General features: G+C 51.4%; 1 protein-coding gene across 2 annotated transcripts; it reads left to right on the plus strand.

Moving 5' to 3' along the window:
* Positions 1–180: 180 nt before the first annotated feature.
* MAPRE1 (microtubule associated protein RP/EB family member 1) lies at positions 181–27,042 on the plus strand. 2 transcript variants are annotated; one of them, XM_055139684.1, is made up of 7 exons: positions 181–321; positions 8,899–9,022; positions 17,104–17,249; positions 19,252–19,459; positions 21,425–21,546; positions 24,073–24,225; positions 26,227–27,042. In XM_055139684.1, exons 2-7 carry the CDS (start codon positions 8,902–8,904, stop codon positions 26,281–26,283), a joined length of 807 nt encoding a protein of 268 aa, XP_054995659.1. In that variant the 5' UTR covers positions 181–321; positions 8,899–8,901; the 3' UTR covers positions 26,284–27,042. The 2 variants fall into 2 exon arrangements, with proteins under 2 accessions (XP_054995659.1, XP_054995658.1); XM_055139683.1 differs by lacking the exon at positions 181–321 and adding an exon at positions 524–612.
* The last annotated feature ends 578 nt before the right edge of the window (positions 27,043–27,620 follow it).

The following is a 27,620-nucleotide window of genomic DNA, read 5'->3' on the forward strand; positions in this document are numbered from 1 at the left end:
GAGTCCCAGCGCTAAAGCGGGCTGCAGAGGGCCCTCATTGGCGGCGCCGCCCCACGTGACCGGTCGCCAGGCGCTGCCGCCCCGCCCCACTGGGCGCCGGGCCGTCCATCGAAGGCCAGGCCCCGCCCCTCCCCGCGCGCCGCCGACTCCCGCGCTATAAAAGGAGCCGCCGGGCCGCTGACGAGCCCGGACGTCGGAGCGTCACGGGGGGCGGTGCCTGTGAGGTCATCGCGCGGGCGCGCGGGCGGGGTCGGGCGGTTTGAACGAGACGAAGACGGAACCGGAGCCGGTCACGGGTCGTGGAGCGGTTCCGCCGAGCCGGTGAGCGGGGCGGCGGGCGCGGGGCGGCGGGCGCGCGGGCGCGGGGGCGGCCCGGCCGCTCTCCGCGGCGGGCGGCGCGGGCCGTGCGGGAGCGCGTGTGAGCGTGCGGGAGCCCGGGTGTGCGCGGGGGGCCAGGGCGGGGCCGCGACCCGGCGCGCGGCGGGCCGCTCCGGGGGGCGGGGCCTGCGCCGGAAGTGGGGGCTGCCCCTGGCGGCGTGGGGGCTTCCGGGCTGCGGCGGCGTGCGGGGGAGCCGGCGGCGGCGGCGGGTTCCGGGGTGGCTGCGTTCGCAGGTAGCGGGGGGCGCGGGGAGGAGGGGGAGGGGGCGGCCGTGCGCGCGCGCCGCGGGCCCCGCCGCGGGCTCGGGGGTCCCGGCCGTGCGTTCCCCTGCCCGGCGACCTTGGGCAGGTGCTTCCTGAGCCTCGGGCGGGGGGAGGGGATGGAGTGTGTGTGTGTGTTGGGGGGGGCCTCAGCGCTGTCATCCCTGGAACAGGGACAATGAGGGTGGGAGGGCGGCGGCGGGGGCTCCCTCGGCGCCGGGGAACGCTGCGCGCGTGGTCCCGGGTTCAACAGGTACTCGGGCGCGGTAGGGCCCGTGGGGTCCGCAGAGCCGGACGTGGACCCCCAGGGGAACTGCAGCGGTGGCGGGGTGGGGCGGTCGTGTCGGAGCATGTCGCAGATGGGGATGCTGACACATGGAGAGGGGTGGGGCGTGACGCCCCCCACCCCACCCCGTGCTGCCCTCCACTCCGAGGCGCAGAGCCGGCTGGAGGCGAATGTCCTCGTGGCGCGGTCCTCCGTCCTGCGGGGTTTTGGCACCCGGGGAAAGCGTGGGCCAGGGCGTGCGTGTCCCCAAGCGCTCAGCACCACCACCTTGGTTCCTTTCAGGGCGGGCCAGGAAGGGGAGGGCGGGCTGGCGGACTGGGACACATCCCCTTTTTCCTTGGGGCTCTGGAAGGTTCCCTGAACATGCCGGGGTGCCCATCAGCCAGGATTCTTCAGTCGGTCAGGGTTTAGGGGCCAGCGAGGACAGCCGCGACGCAGAGAGACTCCGAGGAACCTAGAGAGACCTTATTTAATCCGTCAAAACCCGGATCGAGGGCAGGAGAAAGAGTCCAGTGGGTAAGGCTCTTGCCTGGCAGGTGGCTGACCTGGCTTCAATACCTGGCAACACCAGTCCTGATCCTCTGAGTGCAGAGTTGCAGTAAACTCACAGCCCCTCCGGGTGTGGCCCAGACCTTCCTCTTTCATGCCCGCCCCCTCAAAAAAATAAAATAAAGCCTCGACCCACCCTCGGCGCCATCTTGATGCCACAATCCACAGAGAAGCGGCAGGCATTCTGGTGAGCAACGCGGCCCGGACAATGCTCCGGACCCGAATCGGGGCCAGCAACACCAGGGGGGCCGGAGGGAGGAGGTGCCCCCTGCACACCTTCTCCGGATGGAACCCCGGCGACACTGAGCAGCAACTAACACGGCTCCAGGATTCGGGACTGGGACAGATCCGAGCCGCGCGGCCGCTAGTGCAGCCGCGCGACCTTTTCTCTCAGAGAGCCAGCACCTGCGTAACCTCGGAGAGCCAGCACCTGCGTAACCTCGGAGAGCCAGCACCTGTGTAACCTCAGAGAGCCAGCATGCATGTGCCATCCCATACATCTAAGCAACAACCCCCATGACAAATGGAGTTATTAATATGAATAAATTTTTACTGCGTGTTAAAAAAAAAATAAAAAGAGGTAGAAGTCAGAAGGGAACACCTAGTAGAGACTATTGGGAGGACCCACTCAGGTTAAAAGCTGCGTGCCAAAAGTAGACTATAGACCGAACATGATGGCCACTCAATAAATACCTCTATTGCAAACTACAACATCCAACAGGAGAGAGAACAAAAGGGAATGCCCTGCCACAGAGGCAGGGTGGGGTGGTGGGGGTGGTGGGAGGGATACTGGGAACATTGATTGAGGAGAATGGGCATTGGTGGAGGGATATAAATGAAATGCAAACATGAAAGTTCATAAGTTTGTAATTGTACCTCATAGTGATTCATTAATAAAAAATTTTTAAAAAGAAAAAAAATAAAATAAAAAAGATAACCCACAAACCTGGATTGATGTGCCTTTTGCTTTGGGGCTGCACCCTGCAGTGACCAGGGACCATGCAGTGTCAGGGATGGAACCTAGGGTTCCCATATGCAAAGTCTGCGTGCTAGCCCATGAGCCCTCTCCCTTGGCCTGGGAAATCAAGAGTCTGTGTAAGGGTGAGGCTCCCGGGTGGTCCGGGATCTTCTGTTCAGTGGAATTCTTGCTGAGGAGGAGCTGGAGGGAGCTGTAGCTCCGAGAACTGGGTTCTGTTTTGACTGCCTGGAAGAGCCAGTTAATAGTTGAGTCAGGGATGTTTATTACACATCCACAGGGTGCCTCACCTCCTGTATTTAGCGGCTGCAGGTTTTGCAGAGCATATGGTGCAGGTATTAATGTTCTGCTAATGAAAGAGTTTTAAATTATATGATGATGAAAGGCCATTAACGTTCTCTGAGCTGGGGTGTGGCCGGCAGACACGTGGCCTTGCCAGCTGCTTTCATTTTATGGTGGCTGGACACATACATTGCTCAGTGTATGTTTGAGTATTGCCAAAATAGATTCTCAGGACTCAGCCCGGGACCCTGGTCCCTGTCTGGTTGTGCCTCCCATGGCACCTGCTAGTAGCATTTTACACACAGTGAGCGTCTCAGCCTTTCTCACAGGGACTGTTTGCTGGGGGGAGCTGTGTGCCCTGATTTTGTTGATGTTGACTGGCCCAGCAGTGCTTGGGGGCTCTTCCTGGGTTGGTGCTGGGGTAGGTGGGTTCTCTCCTGGCTATGCATGGGAGACCCTATGGGTGCCAGGGATGTAACCCTGGCCTCCTGTGTGCCCCATGTGTGCCCAGCCCGGTGCACACTCTCGGGCCCACATATTTTCCCAGCTGCTGTGTAAGAACAAAGTGAGACAATCTCAGACTAATTTTGAAGATTGGGAGTGGATCAGGATGAGGGATTGGTGGCAGGACTCTGGAATTGTTTTTGCCTCTAAAGATAAGAGGATGGGTGAGACAAGGCCGCTTCCCTGCGCCTCTGTGTGTGGTACACCACGCTCAGTTTTTATGTACCTTATCTCATTTGAGCCTCACCATTTTCCTCTTCAGATAGGTGGGTTAGCTCAGTGAGATAATTGAGGTATATTAAAGTTAAGTAACTTGCCCAGGGCCATACACCTAATGAGTGACGGCCTCCCGTTCGAACAGGTCCTCCTGGCCTGAAATCCACTGTTCTTAGCATAGGGCTAATTCCTTCCAGCCCAAGTCTGTCTCTGGAGAGGTTCCGAAATGGAGATGAGGGACCTGAGAGACGGTACAGTGGGTAGAGTGTTTGCCTTACACATCCCACTGCCAGGAGTGGTTCTGACTGCAGAGCCAGGAGTAAGCCCTGAGCATTGCCCGGTGTGGCCCCCTAACAAAAAAGCAAAAGGAAGATGAGAATCAGTGTGAAGGCTTGAATTAGGTGCTGGGGCCACACTCCGCAGTGTGGTGTCAGGGACCAGAGTTGTGTTGGCTTCTGATCTGATGATCTGAGTTTCAGAATATAAGAATGTTGATGATTTGCTTTCTGAAAAGTTTACGAGGTAACGTTCTCTCTTTGACACCATCCCGCCAGCCTGAGAACAAGTGGTACTTGCTGAGGCCCTCTTGTGTGCAGGGCCGGGGGTGTGGGGCACAGGCCTGAGAAGTTGTTACCTCTCCAGTTCTTGTTATCCCTCTCTGAGAGTGTGGGTTGGCTAGGTAGAGCCTAGATGCTGTCGCTTTGTGACTTGCAGTGGCCTAGGGCAGGAGATTGGGAAGCAGAAGACAGAGCAGCTCTTAACCGTGACCACTAGCTGGTGGGGGCAAAATGCCATTAGGAGCATGTGGTCACGTGGTGTCCCTTGGTATTGGTAATATTAGGAAGCATTTCCGGTGTCAGGGTCCTATGACAGCAATGGTTTTATATTTTAAAATTTATTCTTATTTTTTGTTTTTTGGGCCACACCCGGTGATGCTCCGTGGTTATCCCTGGCTCTGTGCTCAGAAATCACTCCTGGCGGGGCTCAGGGGACCAAATGGGAAGTTGGGGATCTAGCCTGGAGCAGCTGGGTGCAAGTCCCCAGTTTGATGTCCTTTCACTCTGGCCCTACAGCCACTGGTTTGTTTTATAGGGGCGTGCCCTCGAGGGGCCTGCCCAGGAACCTCACTTAGGTCTGGGCTGCCCCCTGCCCTACTCTTAGTTCATCTTCCCGAGTATCTGTTTCCCGTCTGTTTTCTGCCAGCAGTGCAGTTAGGTAAGCTCTAACTTAAAGGTGTGATTCTACTCTACGGTGGATTCCTTAACCCAGTACATTTGGGAGTGACTTGGGCGTCAGTATGAGGGTCTCCCATGCAAGCCAGGTGCGCTGCTGCTGAGCTGTCCCCTCCGCTAGAGCGCAGAGTCTAAACTCCTTTCCATGGCCCTCAGGGACCCGGCACCTCCGGCTCCCCTCCCTCTTCTCAGTGGGCCTTGCCTCCTTCCCAGGTCCCCACAAGGCTGCCTCCTCCTGACTTGTAAGCCCAGACTTCACTTTGTGTTTTTTATTTTTAAGCCTTATTCCCTCTTGGTCCCCCTTGCCCCCCACTGCCTCAGTGCTGGGGATTGAACCCTGCATGCAAGCCGTGTGCTTGCCATGGGGATGCACCTGTGGTGTCAGGGGCTGCTCTTGGCTATGGTACTTGGGAGACGGTACTCTGGGCGGATATCGGGAACTTAAACAAACCCAGGCCTCCTGCATGCAAAGCGTACGGTTTCAGCCCTTCAGCCCAGCTCTCAGCTCCTCAAACCTTTATTTTATTTTTCTGCTTTTTGGGTCACACCCGGCGATGCTCAGGGGTTACTCCTGGCTCTGCACTCAGGAATTACTCCTGCTGGTGCTCAGGGGACCATAGGGAATGCACCTGGGTCCGCCACGTGTGAGGCAAATGCCCTACCCGCTGTGCTATCCTCCAGCCTCTAAACCCTTTGTTTAGAGAGACTTTCTTCTCACTTTCCCTTACTGTGTAAATCCGTGTTTCCCCCGAAGGGGATCCTGGTTCTGTGGAGATTCGGGGGCTGAGGGGGTGAGGGGTGGGCAGTAGGAGCTTGGGATACCAGGAGTGGGCACTGTTTTCACTAAGGTCGATTTCTACGGGGGTGCTGAGTGGTGTTGTGTGGCCAGCAGAGCCTGCTCTACTGGAGTGCGCCCTGGACAGGCAGTCTGTTCCTCCTGCTCATGTGCTTCCACCCCCACGGACAGTGCTCGCTCCACATGTGTTGTGTGAATGAGGATGGCCATGGCGTCTATGTTTAATAGTATTTGAACTTTGTGGCTTCGAATTTGAATGCTTGGCAGTGGAGTGTGGGTAGAGGAACGAGGTGGTGTGACTGCCCTTGGCCAGGGCTTCCACGTTGCTCTCTGTGCAGCGAGGAGCTTGGCTGAAACTGGCGGAGCTGTCAGGGTCCTGTGGCAGGTGTCTGAGACTCTTGATGCCTATTGGCCCTTTCCCCCTCCCCCCTCACTATCCCACCCCGCGTCCCTAGTCCGGAGGCTCAGCAGAAAACTAATAGCTGGACTCTGTTCATAGTAAGGTCACTCGCCACCACTGTCTTTATTGTGCAGGTTATTTACTTCCCATGGAAGTACTGAGTGATGTTATTTTTCCTCGATTTACTTTCTCAATTCTATCTAAAAAAAATTGGGGGGGTCACAGGGCTTACTCCTTGCTCTGTGCTCAGGGATCACTACTGGCGTGGGGTGGGCATATGTGATGCTGGGGGATTGAACCTGGGTCAGCCAGTGCAAGGTAAGTGTCCTACCCATTGTGCTACTACATTTTTTTTTCTTTTTTGGCTCTTTTTGGGTTACATCCACTGATGATCAGGGGTTACTCCTGGCTCTGCACTCAGGAATCACTGGCAGTGCTTGGGGGATCATATGGGATCCCGGAATTGAACCTGAGTTAGCTGTGTGCCAGGCAAATGCCCTACCCGCCGTCACTCCTTTCCCCACTATACTAATCTTTTGAGTCTCTTACTCTCTGAATTTTATGAGACATATGGGCATTGTCTTCAAAGGAATTTTGGAAAACTGTAAGAACTGTGGAGAGGAATAAAAGCTCACCATCTGAAAGAAAAGGATTCTATTTTGGTTTTGGGGCCACACCTGGCTGTGTGCAGGGGTCACTCATTTATTCCTGACTGGTCAGGGATCACTCCCCTTGAACTTGGGGGACCATACATATGTGGTGTTGGATAACATTGGGTTGTCTTTGATGCTCCTACAGGGAGCTTAAGGTCTGTTGAGCCACTCCGACAACAGAGCAACTGAGGCACAACTGATAAACTGATAATTGCTCTTCTCTTTCTTTTATTCCATTTGTATGTTTTACTTAGCGATGTCCTTTAGTGATGTCCTTTTTGTATAGACATAGGAAGACAATTGATGCTATGCTATGTAGCATGGGAGTTAATTGACTCAAAAATAATATTTACTCCTGGGCATCCATTTTTACTTGACTTAAGCCTCAGTTGCCCTTAGTTCCTAGCATTCCAACAGCAGAGTCCTGATGAGGGACTGATGGACCCAGGGCAAGCTGTGAGCTACCTTGGCATCGAAATGGGCCAGACCAAGTGCCATAATACTAAACTATAAGAGCACGGTCATGGACCAACTCTGTCATGACCCAAAATAGGTAACTGAATAAGGACCCTGCTGGGGGTAGGAAGACTAGCCTGGCCTGAGGACTGTGGTCTGGAATAGATAGTGAGATGTCTTCAGGAAGAACCACCAAACTTTAAGCTTGATATATCTGTTACTGTGCTCATGCAAAATGACATTGCTAGAAATATTAGAAGTAAATTTACTCCAACTATTTAAGTGGATTCCTAGCTGAGGAAAGAAGAAAGCAACACACCCTGGATGGGATCCTGCCCTTGAGCGGATCTTCTGGTAATCGGGAGTAAACACCTTTGTATCCCCACCCTACAGGATTTCTATATGAACTATGCCATAAGGGGCTGGGGAAGTCAGGTCAGATGGTTAGAAGATTGGGAGAAGTCAGATTATGAGGTTACGAGGTCGCCAAGGTCACCAAGGTCGCCACGGTCCCAGGGTTAGAAGAGGTCAGAAGAGACCAGAGACTGAAGAAGAAGAGAACGGCAGCAGACTAGAAAGCAGGAGACAGAGAGAGTGAGACAGTGGCACGGACAGAAGACAGAGAACTTAAGAGGAGAGCACAAAGCCAAGGTTAGAAGTAGAAGACGGAAGTTAGAAAAGGACAGACTACCGAGACTGGAGAGGAGAGACAGAGACGCACAATGGCACACACACAGAAGCAGAGCACAAAGGAAGAAGATAAAAAGAGCACAGCAGTGGAGAGAAGGCAAGAAGACGAGGAGGAAAACAGACTTTGGAGACTTTGAGTCTTCGAGGAGACGAGGATGATGGAACTCTGATGATGGAGACTTCTGCCGCAAGGATGGTTATGACTGCGCCGTAAAGGGGGAGATCGGACGACGCCTGGGAGTCTGCCTCTCAACCATCCTTCGCCTGTCGTCCTGGAAGATCCTGGGGAGGCTGCTCCCAATCCACCGAATGCTGCTTCTGCGTCCTGCCTGTGCCCGGCCTGTGCCCGGCCTGTGCCCGGCCTGCGCTCGGGGCTGCCTTCGTAACAGCCCGCTGTTCTTATTTCTAGTGTATGGTTTCGTTTCTTACGTTTCTCGTGTTGAGTTGAGGTGAGAAAACTCAACAATGTGGTGCTGGGGGTTGAACCCAGGTCGGCCACATGCAAGGCAAGCACCTTACTTGCCTCTGTACTATTTGGGCTCAAAACACACATATCTCAGTGGGTAAACTTGGCTGACCGCTTTATAATTTTTTTGGTTTTGAGTCACACCGACTTGACCCTCAGGGCTTACTCCTGGCTCTGTGTTCATGGTGGTGCTCAGGGAACCACAGGCAGTGCTGGGAATTGAAACCTGTTTGGCTGCATGTGAGGAAAGTGCCTCCCCCCTCCCCCACACACACTGTCTCTGGCCTGGGTTGCTCTTTTCTAAACGGGGAATGTTCTTATTTGTGCTTCCTCCTCCATTCTCATTATCCCTTTACTTCAAGGCTCTTGAAGCTTAATGCTTTCTGCCATTCACATTCAAGTGGGGTCCTAAGTTTTCAGCTGGTGAGTGAGTGGCAGCGCAGTTGATTTCAGGCCCTGCGTGTCCATGGAGGTCTAGGCCCTTGGTAGGAATCCCCGCGCTTCTGGCTTGGTCTCTTGGGGGAGCAGGCGCAGCCTAACAGCTGAGTGTTCAGTTGGCCTAGGATGTAGCCCCGCAACAGAACATGCTTTGGCATGTCTGAGGCCCTGGGGGGTTCTAACCCCAGGACAAAAAGAGAAAACGAGACCGTTGAGTGTTCAGCACTAGGCTTGCTCTGGGGGACTCCTGAAAGAAGTAGTGCTCTCTCGTGTGCCTCCTGTAACGAGCCCTTTTCTTTCCCTCTGGTGCTGTAGAAGATGGCAGTGAACGTATACTCAACGTCAGTCACCAGTGATAATCTGAGTCGACATGACATGCTGGCCTGGATCAATGAGTCTCTGCAGTTGAATCTGACGAAGATTGAGCAGCTGTGCTCAGGTAAGAAGCCTCCAGTCGGCTCTCTCAGGAAAGATGCAGTTCCCTAACTGCACAGACCAGTGTCTGCCTGCAGAAACCATAGATCCAGTCCATGCTTGGGCCGCTGTTTCCTTTTTTTCAGCCCGGCCTTGCTTCTTCCCCTTCTAGAAAGAACTTTTGTTTCTCAAAAAGTGTGCTGCTGAGGGCTGGAGAGATGCTGGAGAGGGTTGAGTGTATGCAAAGCATGTAAGAGGCCCAGGTCCGATCCCTGCTTTCGGCACCAACTACGTGGGCCCAGAGCATGGCCGGGAGTGACTCCTGACCACAGAGCTGGGAGTCACCCCGAGCTCTGGTGGACATGACTCAGCCTAAAGAAAAAGAAGAAGCGTGTTCCTAAAGACTGCATTCTGAGGTTATTACTTAGCTGAGTTCTGTCTGCACACTTCTTCTTCCAGATTTGAAACGCTTCATTGGGGACAGTACTTGTCTTTGTTTCGTTTCTACATTAATCAGTTAAATTTCTTTTTCCTTAGTAGCACAAGGCCACAGTTGGGCAATGCTATTTCAGCTGCCCTTTTTTTTTTTTTTGGGCCACACTTGACTGTGCTCAGGGATTACTCCTGGCTAACTCTGGGGTCACTCCTAGCAGGGCTTGGGGATTGGACCTGGGTTGGCTGCATGCAAGGCCAGGCCCTTAACTTCCATATTATCTCTCCAGCCCCTGAGCTGCAATTTTCTCAAACTACTGTTTAATAAGAATTTAACGGAGAGGGGCTAATTGAAAGCAAGCATGTTTTAGTAGAGAAAGTTACTGCTTGGGTGATTTCTCTTCCCTTTTAATTTTTCTAATATTATTTTCTTTGTCCTTTTTATTATATTTATTTGCTGTTTAAATTTGTTTTATTTAATTAACTAATTAATTAATTTACTTATTTATTTTTTTGTCACAGTGGTGCTTAGGGCTTACTTCTGACTCTGTGCTAGGATCACTCCTAGCAGAACTCAGGGGACCTTTTGGGTTGCTGGGGCTTGAACCCAGGTTGACTGCCTGTAAGGCAAAAGTGACCTATCTGCTGTACTGCCGCTCTAAGCCTTATTTGACATTTTTGAGCCATCCTTGGCAGTTCTCAGGGGCTGCTTGGGGGAACCTTATGTGATGCCAGGATCAAACCCAGGTTAGCCACTGTAAGACAAGCACATTACCCACTCTGCTATCTCTAGCTGGTTTTTGGCTTTTCTTCTGTGAATGATCGTTAGGTTGAGTAGCCTTCAACATAGATCGTAGCTGTTTCTTTCCTCAGTGATACTTAGAAGTAGAATTATATATGAACCAAAGATTAGACACTTGGTCATTATGTTTCCTAAAGTTACCAGGCTTTTTATTTTTTAGTTTTTGGATGGGGTGGGGGTGGGTGGGGATGCTATTCCTGGCAGTGCTTAGAAGTTACTCTTGGCTCCGTACTCAAGAATCATTCCTGGCAGGCTTGGGGGATCAAATGGGATGCTGGGAATTAATCTGGGTTGGTCACATGCAAGGCAGTTGCCCTGACTACCATACTATTGTTGCTCCCTCCCAAGTTACAGATTTTACTTTTTCTGAAAACTTCCTGTCCCACCTTTTGAGAGGTATATGGACTGAACTGACACGAGGTATATAGACTGGCACGGTGTCATGGTTATCAAAAGTGAGTTGATCACAGCTGGGGGGCAAGGCCAGGCGTGTGCTGGATGAAGGGTGGGACAGGGAGCCGCTGCCCCCTCAGTTCCTGTCGAATCAGACCCTCAGTCCCGCCTTGCAAAGGAACAAGAATCATTTAACTGACCACTTGTGTACTAGAGCCATGTAAATTCTTCCAGCTAGCTTTAAAGTTTCTCATTCTCCTTGGGATAGGAAAGACGACCTCATTTAAGTTGAGTGTCGGGGTCAGAGTGATCGAATAGCCCATAGGGAACTTGCCTTGTTTGCAGCTGATTCGGGTTTGATCTCCAGCACCCCATATGGTACCCCCCAAACCTGCCAGGAGTGATTCCTGAGTGCAGAGTGAGGAATAACCCATGACCACCACTGGGTATGACCCCCAAACAAACAGAACAGTTGAGTGTCAAGTCCTGGATGTTATATATAATCAGGGACAGAATTGAGACTTGAGCATTCAAGACAGATCAGGAGCCCGTGCTCTCCAGCAGGTCCCACTTGGACGAGTTTAAAATTACTGCTGTCATTTCTGTAATTTCAGAGGGGCTCTCAGCAGTGCCTGGGATACCGTGCGCTGCCAGGAGATTGGATTGGATTGGGGCTTCATGTGCGAAGCGTGCCCTCGAGCCATTTGAGTTGTGTGTTTTTGCCCTGCGTTTGCCTTATTTTGTGCCGAGGTCCCAGACTCGATCTAGTTTTCTTCCCATCCTGCGATGTTGAATCCCAGTTTTTCAGGGGGGAGCAGGAGGTGCTGTGTGTGGCCCTTGAGAGTGATGGTGGTGCTAGGTCCTGCTTGTTCAAAACTCCTTGGTTAGTTACTGCTAGGGTTATACCTGTGCCACTCTGCTCCTTGACCCCCAGGCTTCTGTTTCCTCAGTGTTTCCTCACTGTCATTGCCCCATTTGTTTGAAGCTTTTGGTGTATATTTTTGGGGGGCAGGCTGGCATACCCAGTGCTCAGGGCTTACTTCTGACTCTGCATTTAGGAATCACTCTTGGCAGGCTTGTGGGACCATATGGAGGTTGGAACCCAGGTCAGCTGTGCACAAGGCAAGTGCCCTACCTACTGTACCATCACTCCATCCCCTGAGTGAGGCTTTTTGCTTGTTTATTATATTGGTTTGGTGCCAAACTTGCCCATGCTCACCTGTGACTCTGTACTCGGGAATCATTCTGGGCAGTGTTCAGGGGACCACACGGGATGCCGAGGATTGACCTGGGTCAGCTGTGTGCAGGCCAGAGCCCAGCCTCTACTCCTGCTCCGGCCCCTGTTTGAGACTTGGAGACCCCATGCTTGCTCTGTAGTTGATGACTGATAAGGGGACGAGGTCATCTTGGTTTTCGCTTGAGCCAGCTTTTCTGCCAGCAGCTCCTCCCTGAAATTCCCTGCTCTCTGAATGGCCTCCAGGCTAGTTGGGGCCTGAGCCTGTGGCTGTGTGGTACACACTGCCGTGTCCCTTCTCTGTGACAGTCAGGCCACACTTGGAGGGGCTTCAGTCTCTGCAGCAGTGTGACTTTAGATGGGTCCGTGTTCTAGTTCCTCTTCTGAAAACTGGGCTGAGTTGCACCTACCCACCTGTTGAGCTGTTGTGAGGTTTGCTTATCAAAACAGACTTTGTGTGTGTGTGAGTGTGAGTGTGTGTGTGTGTGTGTGTGTGTGTGTTTGTTGCAGGGCATGTGCTTTACTGCTGAATTACATGCCTGGTCCCACATATTGAATTTTTTTTTTTTTTTGGAGAGGGTTTGTTTCACACTGGCCAGGGCTTGGGGTGCCATATGTGGTGCTAAGCATTGAACCCTGGTTGGCTGCCTGTAAGGCAAGAGCATAACCCCTGTACTGTCACTCAGGCCATACCCAACTGTACTCAGAACTTCCTCCTGGCTCTGTGCTCAGAAATCACTCCTGGTGAGGCTTAGGGGACCTTATGGGGTTCTGGGGACCAAACCCGGGTGGGCTTTACAAGGCAAGCACCCTGTCCCCTGTACTATTTCTCTGGCTCCTGTTTTAGTTTTTTTTTTTTCTTCCTGGTTTAGTTTTTGAACTCAGGTCTTTTGTTTGATTACACAGTCCAGTCAGCAGGTATAGACAGATGGAGCACCAGTATCTACTTTAGCAGTTAAAACTAAGGTAGCAGTTTATAGCTTGCGGACTGGTGTGTAGATAGGTGCTGGTCTCAGGTGTGAGGAAGTTGAGCAGTGCCGTATATTTTATTTGTTACCTTATTAAAGCCCCATGGTTTATAAAGTCATTCACAGTTGGGCTTTAGACATGCTGTTCCATCCCCGCTCCCACCACCGGTGTCTTCTTCCCTCCACCAGGTTCTCAGGGTCCCTCTCACTGCATTTCCCTCCCCCCTGCCCCAACCAGGAATTTTACTTGTTTTTCATTTTCTTTCCTTTTTTTTGGGGTAACATCAAGCCATGCTCAGTGGTTAACTCCTGGTTTTATGCTCAGGGATCACTTCTGTTGGGGATTGGGGAACCATATGTGGTGATGAAGATTGAATCCAGGTCAGCCGCATGCAAGGCAAGCACCCTGCCCGCTGTCCTATTGCTCTGGCCCCAGTTACGGCCTTATTGAACACTTGGTATAGGCAAAGACACTTTCAGAGTAAAAGCATGGGAGGTAAGGAGTTTTGCTGGTTTCACAGGGTGGTAAACTGAGGTAGAGGATTCTAAATAGCTTGCCTATGATTACTTGTTTTAGCTCTGCTTTGAATTTTAATATTACTCATTTTGGCTCTACTTTGAATATTTCTAAAAATTTTAAACATCATTTATGTACTGTGATGCAGTTTTACGTATGTATATTGGTTTTTGGCCACACCTGGCTTATTCCTGGCTCTATGCTCAGGGATCACTCCTGCATGACAGGCCTCGGGGGTCCATGTGGGGTGCCACAAATTGAACCAGGATCAGCCACACGCAAAACAGGTGTCCTACCTGCTCTACTGTTTCTCTGGCCCAATTTTTTTTCTTTTTTGGTAAATAACTGAGTCACAAGAAGATTTAAAAATGAAAAGGAACAAAACGCTAAATAATGAAAAGTCCATCGCCATCCTAGTCAGCTAGTTCCACCCCAGTCAGCTAGTTTGCAGAGTCTCTGTCTGTCTCATGCAGGAAAACCACCCTGCTCTGTATTCCGGATAAGTGGTGTTTTCTTTCCCCTGTTTTTACACAAATCATAGTGTGTTTAATTACACCCTATGTTCTAGAGTGTTCATAGCCATATATCAAATGCTGCTTTTCTTTTATGGCTGTGTGGTGCTCTAATTTGCTTAAGTCATTTTCTTAATAAGCATTTTGCTTACTTCTTGTCTATTGCGGTTATTAGACTGTTCAGAGAAGCATGTATAGTTTAGTTTGCTGCTTTTACTTTTCCCCTTTCCATTCTTTGTTGTTGTGAATATAAGAGCTGCCCGTTTTCGTGACCATGCGCAGATGCACTTGGATGGGTGCAGTAGAGATGACACACTCAACACCCCGGGACTGCAAGTGGCAGTGGCTCGGGGGATCGCGCTGTGCCCCAGATACTGTCAGAGTCTCTGCTCCAGCCCTCTGGCCTTCTCCCGACCCTTACTGTTTCGTGTTTACCTGTTTCAGCCAGTTAGAGTAGCGGCACACCGCATCCCTCTGCCTACCTCCACCCCCTCCCGCCCCCACACCCCCCATTCTGCTGCTTTCGCCCCCTGTAGGGTGTTCTGAGAAGAAGGGTGGTATGTAACCACGCTGTGCAGAGGGAATCCACATACCCAGGGCTGGGCTTCAGTGTCATCTCTGACCTCTGTGCTTTTGGCCTGTACTCTCAGGGCCACACCTGGCAGTGCTCAGGGGCTTCTCTCGGCTTGGTGCTTGGGGGATCACCCCTGGTAGTGCTTTAGGGATCGTGCTGTTCTGGGGATTGAACCAGGCCTCGCACGTGCAGAATATGCGTTGCAGCTCTTTGAGCCATCTATCTCTCTGCCCCCTAAATAAGTTTTTTTATCGTTGTTCATTTTTAGGCTGCACCCGGCAGTGCTCAGGGCTTGCTCCTGGCTTTGCACTCCGGGATCCCTTCTGGTGGGTTTGGGGGGACCATATGGGGTGCTGGGGATTGAACCTGGGCCAGTTGTATTGCAAGGAAAATGCCCTATCCACTGTGCTATCTTTCTGACCCCTAAAGTAAGGAATTTAAAATCTCTTAAAATTGCAAATAGCTAATGCCTTTTGAATATTGTTAGTTTGTTGTAGAAACTAGGTCATTGGCTTCTGGAATCTGGGAAGTGAAAGAATTTTTTTTTTTTTTAAAATGGGCCATACTGGGTGATACTTGGGCTACTCCTGGCTCTGCATTTAGGAATTATCCTGCCAGTGCTTGGGGGGGAATCACGTGGAGTTCCTGGAATCCAACCCAGGTCGGCCACTTGCAAGGCAAATACCCCACCTGCTGTACTATCTCTCTGGCCCCATCTGGCCCTCTTTTAGGAATGTGGGGATTATCCCTGGCTGTGCTCAGAGTTCAGGGGACTGTGTGATGTTAGGAATTGAACCCTGCCTTCTGCCTATAAAGCTTGTGCTCCAACGCTTGAGCTTCCTCTCTGGTCCTTAGTGTCTCTTTCAAAAAAAAAAAAAAAGAATAAACTGATTAAGTGCCCGGCACAGAATGCTCTCAGTGTGTTATTGGTTAAGTAAGCGTCTACCTCAAAAAAAAAACAGGCTTTTACTTCCTTTCTGTCAAGAATGTCCCTGATCTCTCGAGTGCTCTGTCTTCTTTGCGGCTTTCTGAAAGTTACGGTGACAGCGCTCTTCAGGCAGGGCCTGGCAGAGAGCCAGTGTGGCTGGACTTAAAGGCAGCTGGACGCATGCGTGATGGTGATCTCACGTTGTTCTGCAGGATGCTGTTTGCTTAGTCACTGGCTTTCCCCTTTGGTGAGTTATTCCTGAAGGATGCACAGCAGGCTGACTCCTGTCCTGGAATTGGGGCAGATGTTTATGAGGCATTGGGAAATAATGTTCCTGGAAGTTTTAAGCACCAAGAGAAGTATCTTCAGGGGCAAGATGAGGGGAAAAAATTGCACGTGGGGGCCAGAGCGACAACACAGCAGGTAGGGTGTTTGCCTTGCATGTGACCCACCCAGCTTTGATCCCCAGCATCCCATATGGTCCCCCAAGCACCGCCAGGAGTAATTCCTGAGTGCAGAGTAATCCCTGAGCATTACTGGGTGTGACCCAAAAAGAAAAAAAGAAAAAAGGCAAGTGGAAGAAAGAATTGGAGAGCAAATCGGATGATGAGCGTTAATTCCTTAGGGTAGAATGTTGGATGGGGGAGGGCCTCCTTCGCTGGGCTCATGGTACTTGGGGGCCACTCCTGGAGTTACTTGGCCAGCTGGGCTGGACAGTTCAGTTGTCGGAACTGCAGTGCGGTGCTGGTGACCTCTTGGATTACTCTCATGGTGCGTGAGGGGTCTGTGCAGTTCAGTGTTCAAACTATAGTCCCTGGGGATGCAAGGCAAATGAGCTCTGACCGTTGAACTAGCTTCTTTGCTTCTTAGAATAAAAAAATTAAGCAGAGGCACGTAATAATGTCTTTATTCAGTTTTGTTCTGAAGAGATTCAGCTTATTAGCTGTCAGGAAAGTGGTGGGGTTGGAGGGTAAACTGCAGCTGCTTGAAAGCCGGTACCTGCCTGCCCGTCGGGGAGGCTCTCTCCTGTTTCCTGTCTATTTATCTATTTTTTTTTTCTGCTTTTTGGGTCACACCCAGCGATGCTCAGGGGTTACTCCTGGCTTTGCACTCAGGAATTACTCCTGGCGGTGCTTGGGGGGCCATATGGGATGCCGGGGATCGAACCCGGGTCGGCCAAGTGCAAGGCAAATGCCCTACCCGCTGTGCTATCACTCCGGCCCTATTTATTTGTTTTTTGGTGGGGAGGGGAACACAGCCCTCAGTGCTCAGGATTTACACCTGACTCTGGTCAGGGAATCATATGTGGTGCTGGGTGTTGAGCCGGGATGACCACATGCAAGGCAAATGCCCAGCCCACTGTATTCTTCTTCTCCAGCCTCTGAAGTTTTTGTAGATCCTCTTCGTAAGGGTTTAAATAGTAGTAAGGGCCAAAGAGGTACAGAGGTGCAGGCTCTTGCCTTGAATGTGGCCAAGCCTCATTTAATCTCCAGCATCCGTAGTACCCGAGCTCTTTGCCAGGTGTGGTCCTGCAGGCCCAGCGTGTTCTCAGGCTGGCCACGGGCATTGAGCTGCTGACACAGTTGGCAGAATTCCCTGTGAGGGAGCCAAGTCTCCCGGCATCATTTGAGAGCTCCCCGAAAATGGTATTTGGGTTCAGTGGATTATAAAAGTGTGCCTTGCCGCTTTACTAACAGCATTTAATGATCCAGTTGTGTGTTCTGTTCTTCTGTGTTGTTTATTCAGGGGCTGCGTATTGTCAGTTTATGGACATGCTGTTTCCTGGCTCCATTGCCTTGAAGAAAGTGAAATTTCAAGCTAAACTAGAACATGAATATATCCAGAACTTCAAAATACTACAAGCAGGTTTTAAGAGGATGGGTGTTGACAAAGTAAGTTTTATTTTTCCATTTATTTGTTTATTGCCTTGGAACCACACCCAACAGAGCTCAGGAGTTACTCCTGAGACCCCGGGTCAGCTGTGTGCAAGGCAGGGCCACCCCTCCACCCCCTACTATCACTCTGGTCCCTTATTTTTCCATTTAAACAGTTTCTTTTGTTTTACTTAGTGCGGGGCAGCCGGGCTCACAGTTGCTCTACTGCTTAGCTGCATCCCGGGATCATCCAGGTTCTTGTTTTGTTTTGGGGACCGCACGAGGCAGTGCTCACCACAGGGGTGCTAGAGATCCAGACCCAGGTCAGGCGCACTCAAGGCAAGCGCCTTACCACTGTCTTATCTCTCTGTCCCCCATCCTCAGTTTTTCCTGCAGTCATCTCCATCATGAAGTTAGTAGCTTTGCATTCAGCCTACAAGTCTGTACTGGTGACTAATGAAACATCAAGGCCGAGGGGCAGTGCAGGGGGCCAGTGCTCCTGCTTCCTGTCTGTGACACCTTCGGCCCTCCGAGCACCGAGCCAGGCACAGCCCCTGAGTGGCACTGGGTAGGGCTCCACAATGGACTCTTTCAGTCTGTGGATTACTTCTGTCAAGCATTCCTTGTGGTAGAATAAAAGTATTCTGTTAGCAACGAGTTTATAAATACTTCAGGCTCAAGCACTTTGAGCCATCTTCCTGGCCTCTTGAATTCTTGGCTGTTGTTTTGGTACTTAGGCCACACCCATTGGTAGTCAGGGATTACTCCCAGCTCACTTTTGTTGGATCATGTAGTGGCAGGGATTGAACCTGGGCCTCCTGCAGTGCCAGGCATGCTCTCCGTGTCTTTGAGTTCACTCTGGCCCATCCTTAGACTCCTTGGGGGATGGCGCCTGTGTTTGGGCCCCACCTGACTACGCTCAGGGATCACTCCCGACACTCTTCCAGGAGACAATATGTGATGCCGGGGAGTGAGCCCAAGTCACCCACATGCAAGGCAAGTGCCTCACCTGCTGTACCATTTGTCTAGCCCACAAGACTGTTTTTAATGCTAATATATTTTAAATGCTGGTACTTGTTCTTTTTATATAAATCTCTTGGGACTGGAGTGATAGGACAGCAGGTAGGGTGCTTGCCTGGTGTGAAGCCGATCCAGGTTTGACGCCTGGTGCCTTACATAGTCCCGTGACCTCCTCCAGGAGAGATCCCTGAGTACCACTGGGTCTGACCCAAAACCAAAAATAAAACGTGTAAGGCTCTTGTTCGTATGCTGTTAACAGGGGTATGGAAGACAGAAGTTGTTTTAAGTTACTTATTGTAGATGTCTGGTTAATTTCCACATTTTGTACTTTGTGACAAGTTCTAGGACACTGATGGTTATCAGGGAGATTGCTCTCTGGGGCACACTCAGCTGTGCTCAGGGCTTATTCCTGGCTCTGTGCTCAGGGCTTATTCCTGGCTCTGTGCTCAGTCATCACTCTTGGTCAGGCTTGGGGCACCATATGGGGTGCCGGGAATGTACTATGTTCTGTACTATAGCTCCTGCTGCCGGGAGGTTTACTCTTTAGAGTGGACTGATAGCTTTGTCCTGTCTTTGATGGTTTTGGATGTGGTACTATTTGTTCTTTCAGTGTTTTGGATTTTTTTTTTATGTGCTTATGGAATGGAAGGGGTTTTGGCTAATGGAGAATATTGTGTTGAAGGCAAAGTGAAACTTGTTCTGGATACTCTTTTGGGGGAGGTTCCCACACCATGTGGTGCTCAGGACTATTCCTGGCTCTCCTCTCAAGGATCACCCCTGGCGATACTCGGGGGACCAGAGGGGTGCTCGACAACACCAAGATGAACACCCTGCCAGCTGTATTCTCTCGTTCTGGATAGTACTAAGAGGCCTTAGTATTAAGTTCTTGCCTGTCCATTGTTTGTTGTTTTATTTGCTTTTTTCTTTTGACAGAGCTTTATACTGATTTGATACTGCCAAAATCTTTTTGCTCTGGGCTGTCTTTATGTTTTCTTTGCAGATAATTCCTGTGGACAAATTAGTAAAAGGGAAGTTTCAGGACAATTTTGAATTTGTTCAGTGGTTCAAGAAATTCTTTGACGCAAACTATGATGGGAAAGACTATGACCCTGTTGCAGCCAGACAAGGTCAGGAGACTGCAGTGGCGCCCTCACTCGTTGCTCCTGCTGTGAACAAGCCCAAGAAACCTCTCGGCTCTGGCAGCGCAGGTAAAAGACTCCAAAAAAGACATCTTTTTCAGTGCAATGTTCCAGCTACTCATGCATTCATTATTCCTCCAGTAGTGAGTTTTTGAGTTGCCGTAGGAGCACGTCACGTCAGGAGCAAGGCTAATGGCGCACCAGGCAGAACTGTATCTGTCCTTAGCTCTCTCCAGCCTGACCTTACAGTTGCCTTCTTTCATGCCGAAGAGACGGCGGGTAGGGCGCTTGTCTTTCACGCAGCTCACCTGGGTTTGATCCCTGTCATTCTTTATGGTACCCCAAGAACTGCCAGGAGTGATTCCTGAGTGCAGAGCCGGGAGTAAGCTCTGAGTATTGCCTGTCGTGGCCCTAAAACAAAAAGCAATAAAAAACAAAAACAAATAGAACAGATTGAAAGGCCTTATTCTGGTCAGTCTCCCAGGACGGTCCCAATAACACATTCAGTGTGTGCAGATGGGGAGCAGGGCGGACGCTGTATAGGTGTCCCCCTCTCCCTCCCACCCACTCCCACGGTGGCAAGAACTTTAATTAGTGTTCAAAGAGCCTTGACTGGTGGTGGAGAGCATATGAGTGCTTTCAGATTTTCGTCATGTGATTCACTTGCGTGCCATTCACCCGTTGAAAGTGTATCATGGGATGGTTTTCAGTGTGTACAACAGGTGTGTCCTAGTAGCACCTCAGCTTTAGTGTTTTTTCGTTGTCCCACATTGGAAATGGTGTGTGCCTGTTGGTAGTCATTTTTTGTTTCTCGACAACCTCTCATTTTTTCTTTTTCTTTTTTATTTTGGGTAACATCTGGCTATGCTCAGTACTTCCTGTTCTGTGTTCTGACTTTCCTGCCTGTTGATCCACTTTCTTTGGAATGGATTTGGCTCTTGTTTTTGTTTTTGTTTTTTTTAATTTTTGACCAAACCTAGTAGTACTCAGGAGCTGCTCCTGGTTTGTAGCTCTGGAGCCTTTCTAAACACCTCTGAACAAAGACGTGTTTTTTTTTTTTTTTCCCTCCTGACTCTTCACTCAGGAATTACTCCTGACGGTGCTCGGGGTACTATATGGGATGCTGGGACTCGAACCTGGGTTGGCCGCGTGCAAGGCAAACGCCCTACCCGTTGTACTGTCGCTGTAGCCCCCAAAGAGATGTGTTTTACCAGGGATCTAGCTCCGTGGTAGTACGTCTCCAAACATACATACATTAATCATGCCCCATCCCCCCCCCCCACACACATAACCATCCACCCCCACCCCCACCCCCACCAGAGCTGCCTCAACCATCTTGCCTCCTTGAGGGTCTGGATTGGAGGCAGCTGACTCCTCGGGTGGGAACGGCTAGTGGCGGTGGTGCGGGAGCTCACTTTTGAGAGTGTGCCTTTGCTCTCGGAAGCTGCCCTGCTGTGGGCTTGGTGGGTGATAGTTGGGGGGAGCATCTGTGTGTAGCAGAATGACTGTGCCTCTTCCAGATGATAGTCCTCTTTGTCCTACCGGAAAGAGATGCATCAGAGAAGGATTCAGTCCCGCCAGAAAATAAGGGCTGACACTGGTACTTGACTGTGTGAGGGGATGAGAACACTGTGGTCCACATGCTGATGGTGTCTCGCATGCTGGCTCTCGCCTTGGGCTCCTGCACTGCATCCCTTCCCCGGACAGCCGAGGAGGGCAGTTGGCCACAGCCTTCTCTTGTTTTCTGATGGATTCTTTTCCTGTTTTTGTTGAGGGGCGGGGGGCTCCCAGGCAAAGTTCAGAAGGCCCAGGAGCATCCCCTCCTGGGGATTCTTGGGCAGCCAGACCAGCAGTTCACTGCGGGGGCCTGCGGGTGGGCCTTCAGGGGTGTACCTGCTGATGTGGGAAGAGCATGTGCCAGGGCTGGAACCAGGCCACATGCAGGCAGGAACTCAGACCCCTGTACTGTCTGTCTCTTCGGCCCATGGTGGTCTTTCGTGTCTCTTAAAAACAAGACCTCTGCTCCATTCTCAGCGCCACAGAGGCCCATTGCAACACACAGAACTACTGCAACGCCCAAGGCTGGACCAGGAATGGTGCGGAAGAACCCCGGTGTGGGCAATGGGGATGACGAAGCAGCCGAATTAATGCAACAGGTAGGTGCAGACTGGGGGGCGGCGGTGGCAGGGGGGCGTTGGTGTCTTCCGGTGCTGCGAGGGAGAGCTGACTCACCCGCTTGCTCTCCAGAGTCTTGGGCGGCCGGGGGCACGAGCCAGCACCTGGCATGCCTGGGACCGGTGGGTGTCACTGCTGGCATCTGGAGACCTGCTCACGCCCTGGGGTCCAGAGTGTCTTACGTTTTGGCTCTAACAAGACAAAAGGAGAATTCCATTGTGAATAGTAATTTTAAAGGATTTTACAGCCTGCACCGAAATCTCTTGTCACTTGAGATTCAGGTTGAAAGTGGAGCTAGTGTGAAACGCCTGCAGGCTCAGGGCTGGGCGTCTGGCTCCCTGTCGGGCATCTGCTTGGCACGTGGGGAGCTCTGAGCACCACCAGAATAAGCTAGTAGCAGGCTCTTGATAGGGTTTGGGTTGTTTGGGGTCATACCTGAAGGCTCCAGGACTTATTCCTGCTCTGTGCTCAGGGGTCACTCTTGGCAGTGCTCTAGGGACCGTACGGATCTCAGTCAAGTCTTTGAATTAGAACTATCTTGAATTTTGGGGATTTTCTTACTGTTCCTTTATCGTTGTATTTGTTGGCATGCTTTTGGATGATTATTTTAGATTAACTCCAGTTTTAGAATCAGAATGTTCAGTTTGGATTGAACTAATTCTTACCCCTTCCTCCCTAAAAGTCGAGTCAGGGGCTGGAGAGATAGAACATCGGGTAGGGCGTTTGCCTTGCACGCGGCCGACCCGGGTTCAAATCCCAGCATCCCATATGGTCCCCTGAGCACGGCCAGGGGTAATTCCTGAGTGCAGAGCCAGGAGTAACCCCTGTGCATCGCCAGGTGTGACCCCCCCAAAAAAAAGTAAAAGTCGAGTCAGGGAAACAGCTGTGTGCCAGGGATTGGACCTGGGTTGACTGCCTGCTAGGCCAGGGTCCTCCCAGTTGTATTTCCTCTATCCTGTGTTTTAAACTTTTGTTGTTGTTCATTTAGTTTTTGTGGGTTGGTTTCTAGATGATGGCAGTATTTGATTGGAACTTCAGAAAGTCTTTCTAGAACCTTTATTCTGACTTTATTTGTTCAGGACTTTGGCAATGCACGTCGAAGGTGAGTCTGACTAGAGGGTCCTGGTGGGCCTGGTCACCTTCTCCTGGTCTCTGGACACTTCCTGACTGTAGGTTAGGGGAATGGAGCTTTCTTCCCCGCCGGCCGGGATTCTGTGGCCTGAATTGTGTCTGGCTTCTTCCTCATCCTGGTGGGTGGGGCTAGGAAAACTCTGTGCTTCAGTTTTTGCAGTTGGAAGTTGCAAGGTTGGTCTACATTTTTGGGGGGTCGGGGAGATTCTTTGAACGCAGTGGTTGCTTGGGGCTGTTTCTGGCTCTGTTCTGGAGTTGCTCCCGGCTTTTGGGGGGGACCGTCCAGTACTGGGGATCAGACTGGGGTGAGCTGCATGCAAGGCAGGCGCTTGAATCCCTGGACTCTCTCCTGGACTTAGAGGAGATTCTGTGGTGTCTTCTGACTCAGAAGTCCCTGCCACCCCAGTGGTGCTCTGCAGGCCGCCCCGTGATCCCGAGTGCCAGGGCATCTGCATTCAGTGAGAGTGAAAGCGAATTCACACGCTGAGCGTGGTTTGGAGCCACTGCAATGAAGATGCACTGTGCTTCATCCCCACCCCCCCACAGGCCTGCGGGGGTGCGGACTCAGCCCTGCGAGGGGGCGTCCCGGCGGAGTGTTGGGGTTGCGGTCTGTCTCGAGAGTGGTGACGCAGCATGTGTGCGGACAGCCACGCCGCTCAGTGGAGCCGTGACGGAATGTGCTGGGTCCCTCCCTGCCTTGCTCTCCCCTCCCTTTCGAGACACTCTGGGGAGTCAGCTGCCTCTCCTTGGAGGAGGCTCTTCTTTGAGTCGTGGATCATCCCCTGCCCCAGCGTGTGGGAGGGGTTTTGTGTGCCAGTTTCCCCCCCCCGCCTTGCTCCCCACTCGACCTTGCTTCCCCAGACTAGACCCTCTCTTTCCATTGGCTTCCCCACCAGGAAGACCGGGACTCGATTGGCCCATGCCTTGGTAAGGCCTCCGGGTATGATGGTAGCGATCTTGCAGGGCTGGGTTGTGAATTCTCTGCTTTCTGGGCAGTAGGGGTGGGGGTGGGAGGTTTCGACCATACCTGGCCATACTCTGGCCGTGGGGACCCAGCTGGGTTGGCTACATACAACGCAAGTGCCTTGTCCCCTGGACTGTCTTTGCAGACCCTGGATTCGGCTTCATGCTCCTCATGATTCCAGTGTTTATCTTTTGAGTTTTCCAAACAAGCTCGTACATGTTCACTCCCTTTTTTGGGTGTTATAGTCAAGGTTAAGACCGTGAGCCAACCTCTGGGACTGAGAAAATTTGACATTGAACTTAAAAACAGGTTTCTGTTTGCGTTCGAGAGTCGGTGCAAGAGTGGGTGGACTCAGTCTGGTCCGAGCGGGGTGTGCGTGCCGCTGTCTCACCATCTGTCATGTTTCACGCAGATCAATGTATTGAAACTCACCGTTGAAGATCTGGAGAAAGAGAGAGATTTCTACTTCGGGAAACTCAGGAACATTGAGTTGATTTGCCAGGAGAACGAGGGGGAGAACAATCCTGTATTGCAGAGGATTGTGGACATTCTGTATGCCACAGACGTATGTATCACCAGGAGGGGATTTTCTTAACAAATTGCCAGAGGAAATGTTTTTTTTTTTGGGTGGGGGTTTGGGATCCATCCAGCGGTGCTCAGGGCTTATGTGCTCAGGGATCAATGCTGGCAGGCTTCAGGGAACTATATGTGGCGCTGTGGATTGAACCAATCTTGTGCCACAGATTGAACCTGGTTCTGCCACATGTACGGCCTTACCCATGGTACCGTCTTTACGGGCCCCATTAGCTTTTGGGCCACTCCTGGCATCACTCAAGGGTTTCTCCTGGCTCTGTGCTTAGCAGTGACTCCTGACAGTGCTTGAGAAACCATATGCAATACCAGTACCAAACTGAGTTTGGCACGATGCAAGGCAAGCACTTAACGAACAGCATCCCCCACTCCCTCCTTCCCCTGGACGGCTTCTCCAGCCCCAGCTGGTATCTGTCATGTCCTGCTTAGCATTCTTATCTCTGACCTGGGTTGCTGGGTTGGCCGCTGCCGAGGCATGCATGAGTATCCCCCGATACTCAGCACATAGGCACATATGGGGTTTTTAGGGCTTATTTCTGGCAAGGCTCGGGAGTTTGGGATCAAACCCAGGTCAGGCACATGCATGATAAGTATACTCTGGTAGCTGTACAGTGGCTCTGGCCCCAACACCCCGAGCCAGAGTGTACTGTGAGCCAAGGGCAGGAGCCAGGGGGGGGGGGTGGAGGGGGTTGGCTTGTCCTGCTTCTGGCGTTTGTGGCCGCTGGCAGGTGAGCGGGCCACAGAACGCCCTTGCTGCTGACAGCCCACTGCCCCTGCTGCCAGAAACCCTGAGGCTGGCCTGCTTTCCTCTCCCAAAGGGCCTTCCGCGTGCCCAGGCCGCGGCCAGTTTCTTTTGTTATAGTAGTCTGTGTAGCGTGCTACACACCGGAGGCTCTCCCCGTGCGAGGATGAGGAGCCTGTGTAGTGGGATTGGGGAGGACTCTGCAGGTGGTTGACCAGCATTTGTCTTGTTTCTGTCTTGCCCTGTGCCAGGGAATGAGGCATGGATGATGGGGATGCAGGGTTCCTGCTCCAGGCTTGAGTATAGCTTTTGTTGTTTCCTGTTTTGCTTTTGGGCCATGCCCCAGGGTGCTCAGGGCTTCCTTCTGACTCTGCTCAGGGATCACTCTTGGTGGTCCTCGAAGAGCCGTATGGGGTGTGAGGGATTGAACCTGGGTCGGCCTTAACTCATTGCACTCTCTGGCCCCTCAGTATTTGATGAAATTGCATCTTTCATGAATTCAGCCATGGAGATTTCATTTACAAAAAGGGGAGTAGATGAAGGCTCTCGCGATCCACACCAGCAGGGGATTCTCTGTAGTGCATTCATGTCAGATGGTGGGAGCTGGAGCCCAAAGTTTTCCAGGCCACAAATGTGGGGACAGCACTGTCATTATGATGGGCAACTTTACAGGGCACTTAGAGTAGGGGCCCCACTAGCGAATCTCAGTCAGCTGGGCTGGCAGCTCCGTGCAGGGCCAAAGGATGCAGTGCTGCCCAGGCTCTGCGTGCTGGGGATTACCTGAGCCACCTGTTGGTGCTCAGGGGACCATCTGGTGCCAGGGATCCGACCAGAGTTGGTCTCACACAAGGCGTATGCCTCAGCCTTCAGACGGTCTCTCCCACATCATCGAGGTAGAACCAGCCTTGTAACTTGCTTTTATTTAAAGAGGACCATTTGATGGCATATGAAATCCTCACCTTATTCAGCAGAGTGGACATAAGCATCACCGGCAGTGTGAGGGTAAGTTTGATTGCTCAGGCTTTGTCCCTCGTGAGAGGTGATTCCGCTGCCTGAGTCATGAACTGAGCAGCAACATAATTGGCCTGGTGCCATTATGTGCCCAGTGTGCCGTAGGGACAGGAAGAACTGTTGACTTCGTGAGGCTTAATTACGGGGACGTGAACCCACAGGAGAAACTGCCCCTTCGATGTTGAAAACCTAACAGGTGTCCGCCCTTCTTCCCCATTTCAGGAAGGCTTTGTGATACCTGACGAAGGGGGCCCTCAGGAGGACCAAGAAGAGTATTAACAGCCTGGGCCAGCAGAGCAACATCGAGGTTCTTCACTCCAAATCATGTGCTTAACTGTAAAATACTCCCTTTTATTCTTAGAGGACTCACTGGTTTCTTTTCATAAGCAAAACGTACCTCTTCTTAAAGTGCACTTTGCAGAAGTTTCACTCCTTTTCCAGTAAGTTTGAGTTAGGAGCTTTTCCCTTGTAGCAGAGCAGTATTAACATCTAGTTGGTTCACCCAGGGAACAGAGAGGCTGACATGGGCTCACCGCGTGGACACTGGTTAACACTGAGTCCCGGAGAAGGTGTTACTGTGTAATACGCTGAGGTGGCGACCTCGGGAGGAAAATGTAAAGACTGAATTGAACTTATAAACTAATGTGAAATTTTGGCAGAGAACATTTTAATAAATAAATGCCTTAAGAGTTTTAAAATATGCTTTCCTATTTCAAAATACAAAACACAATGTGACAGGAGATGCTGTGTGTTTGCCGTTGTGTCTGGGGAAGGAAAGGCCAGACGTGGGACCTTTGGAAGCTGCTGTGCACAGGCCTCGTGGGGCTGCTCGAAACTTCACAGGCCTACACAGGGCCCCTGCGGGACGCTCAAGTTGCTTTGTCTCTGATCACTTGCAAAGTGGTCAAACCAACCATTGTTGCCGCATGAGTAGAAGGCGTATTCTAGTCCCGAGACCTTTGAGGTGAAGAGCTTGATTTTCATTGAGCATTTTTCTCACAATTTTTCCCCATGACCCCTGAAATTTCTTTTTTTTTTTTTTTAAGAAATGAGATGTATCAAGTTTTTAAACTTAGCAGTTAACTTTCGGGGACTTGCCCAGGTCTCTGGAATTTGAATGGGGGTTGTGTCCCATTTTATGCCTTTTTAAGTTTACATTTAACATGCTTTTTCTTCTCTGCCCCCGGCCCACTGGGGTCTCTCCTTTGGCTCCTTCACGTTTGCTGCTCAGAGTGGAAGTTCGGCAGGTAGGGATCAGGCTGCGCGTTCTTCCTGGACCTGCGGCCAGGGGAGGGACGGGTGAAGGCCAGCGCTCCCTCGGGCAGGCCAGGCCTGTGTTTCAGCACCTGCTGCCCACAGCCCCCATCTGTTTGCAGAAGCCTTTGCAGTGCACTAATCTCTTTGGAGATAAGACTTGTTAGCGTGTTACTAAATGTTAATTTTCTTTTGCAGAAACGACAGTACCATGTCTGAATTAATTATTAATATTTAAAATATCTCATTCCTTAACTCGCCCTCATTTGCTTTGCCCACAGCCATTCAGTTCCTTTGTTTGGCAGAATTCTGCAAAATGTGTGTCACCCACTACTGAGATTGTTCAACCCCTGATGTATTTG

Source organism: Sorex araneus, chromosome 5 (assembly GCF_027595985.1).
Source record: "Sorex araneus isolate mSorAra2 chromosome 5, mSorAra2.pri, whole genome shotgun sequence".
Taxonomy (NCBI): Eukaryota; Metazoa; Chordata; class Mammalia; order Eulipotyphla; family Soricidae; genus Sorex; species Sorex araneus.

What these genes read in the sequence shown, in the direction of transcription:
- MAPRE1 (XM_055139684.1), top strand. Translation starts at nt 8,902, where the DNA reads ATGGCAGTGAACGTATACTCAACGTCAGTCACCAGTGATAATCTGAGT. An exon ending in CAGCCGAATTAATGCAACAG is followed by an intron (nt 21,547 to 24,072) that starts GTAGGTGCAGAC and finishes TGTTTCACGCAG; the next exon opens with ATCAATGTATTGAAACTCAC. An exon ending in ACATTCTGTATGCCACAGAC is followed by an intron (nt 24,226 to 26,226) that starts GTATGTATCACC and finishes TCCCCATTTCAG; the next exon opens with GAAGGCTTTGTGATACCTGA.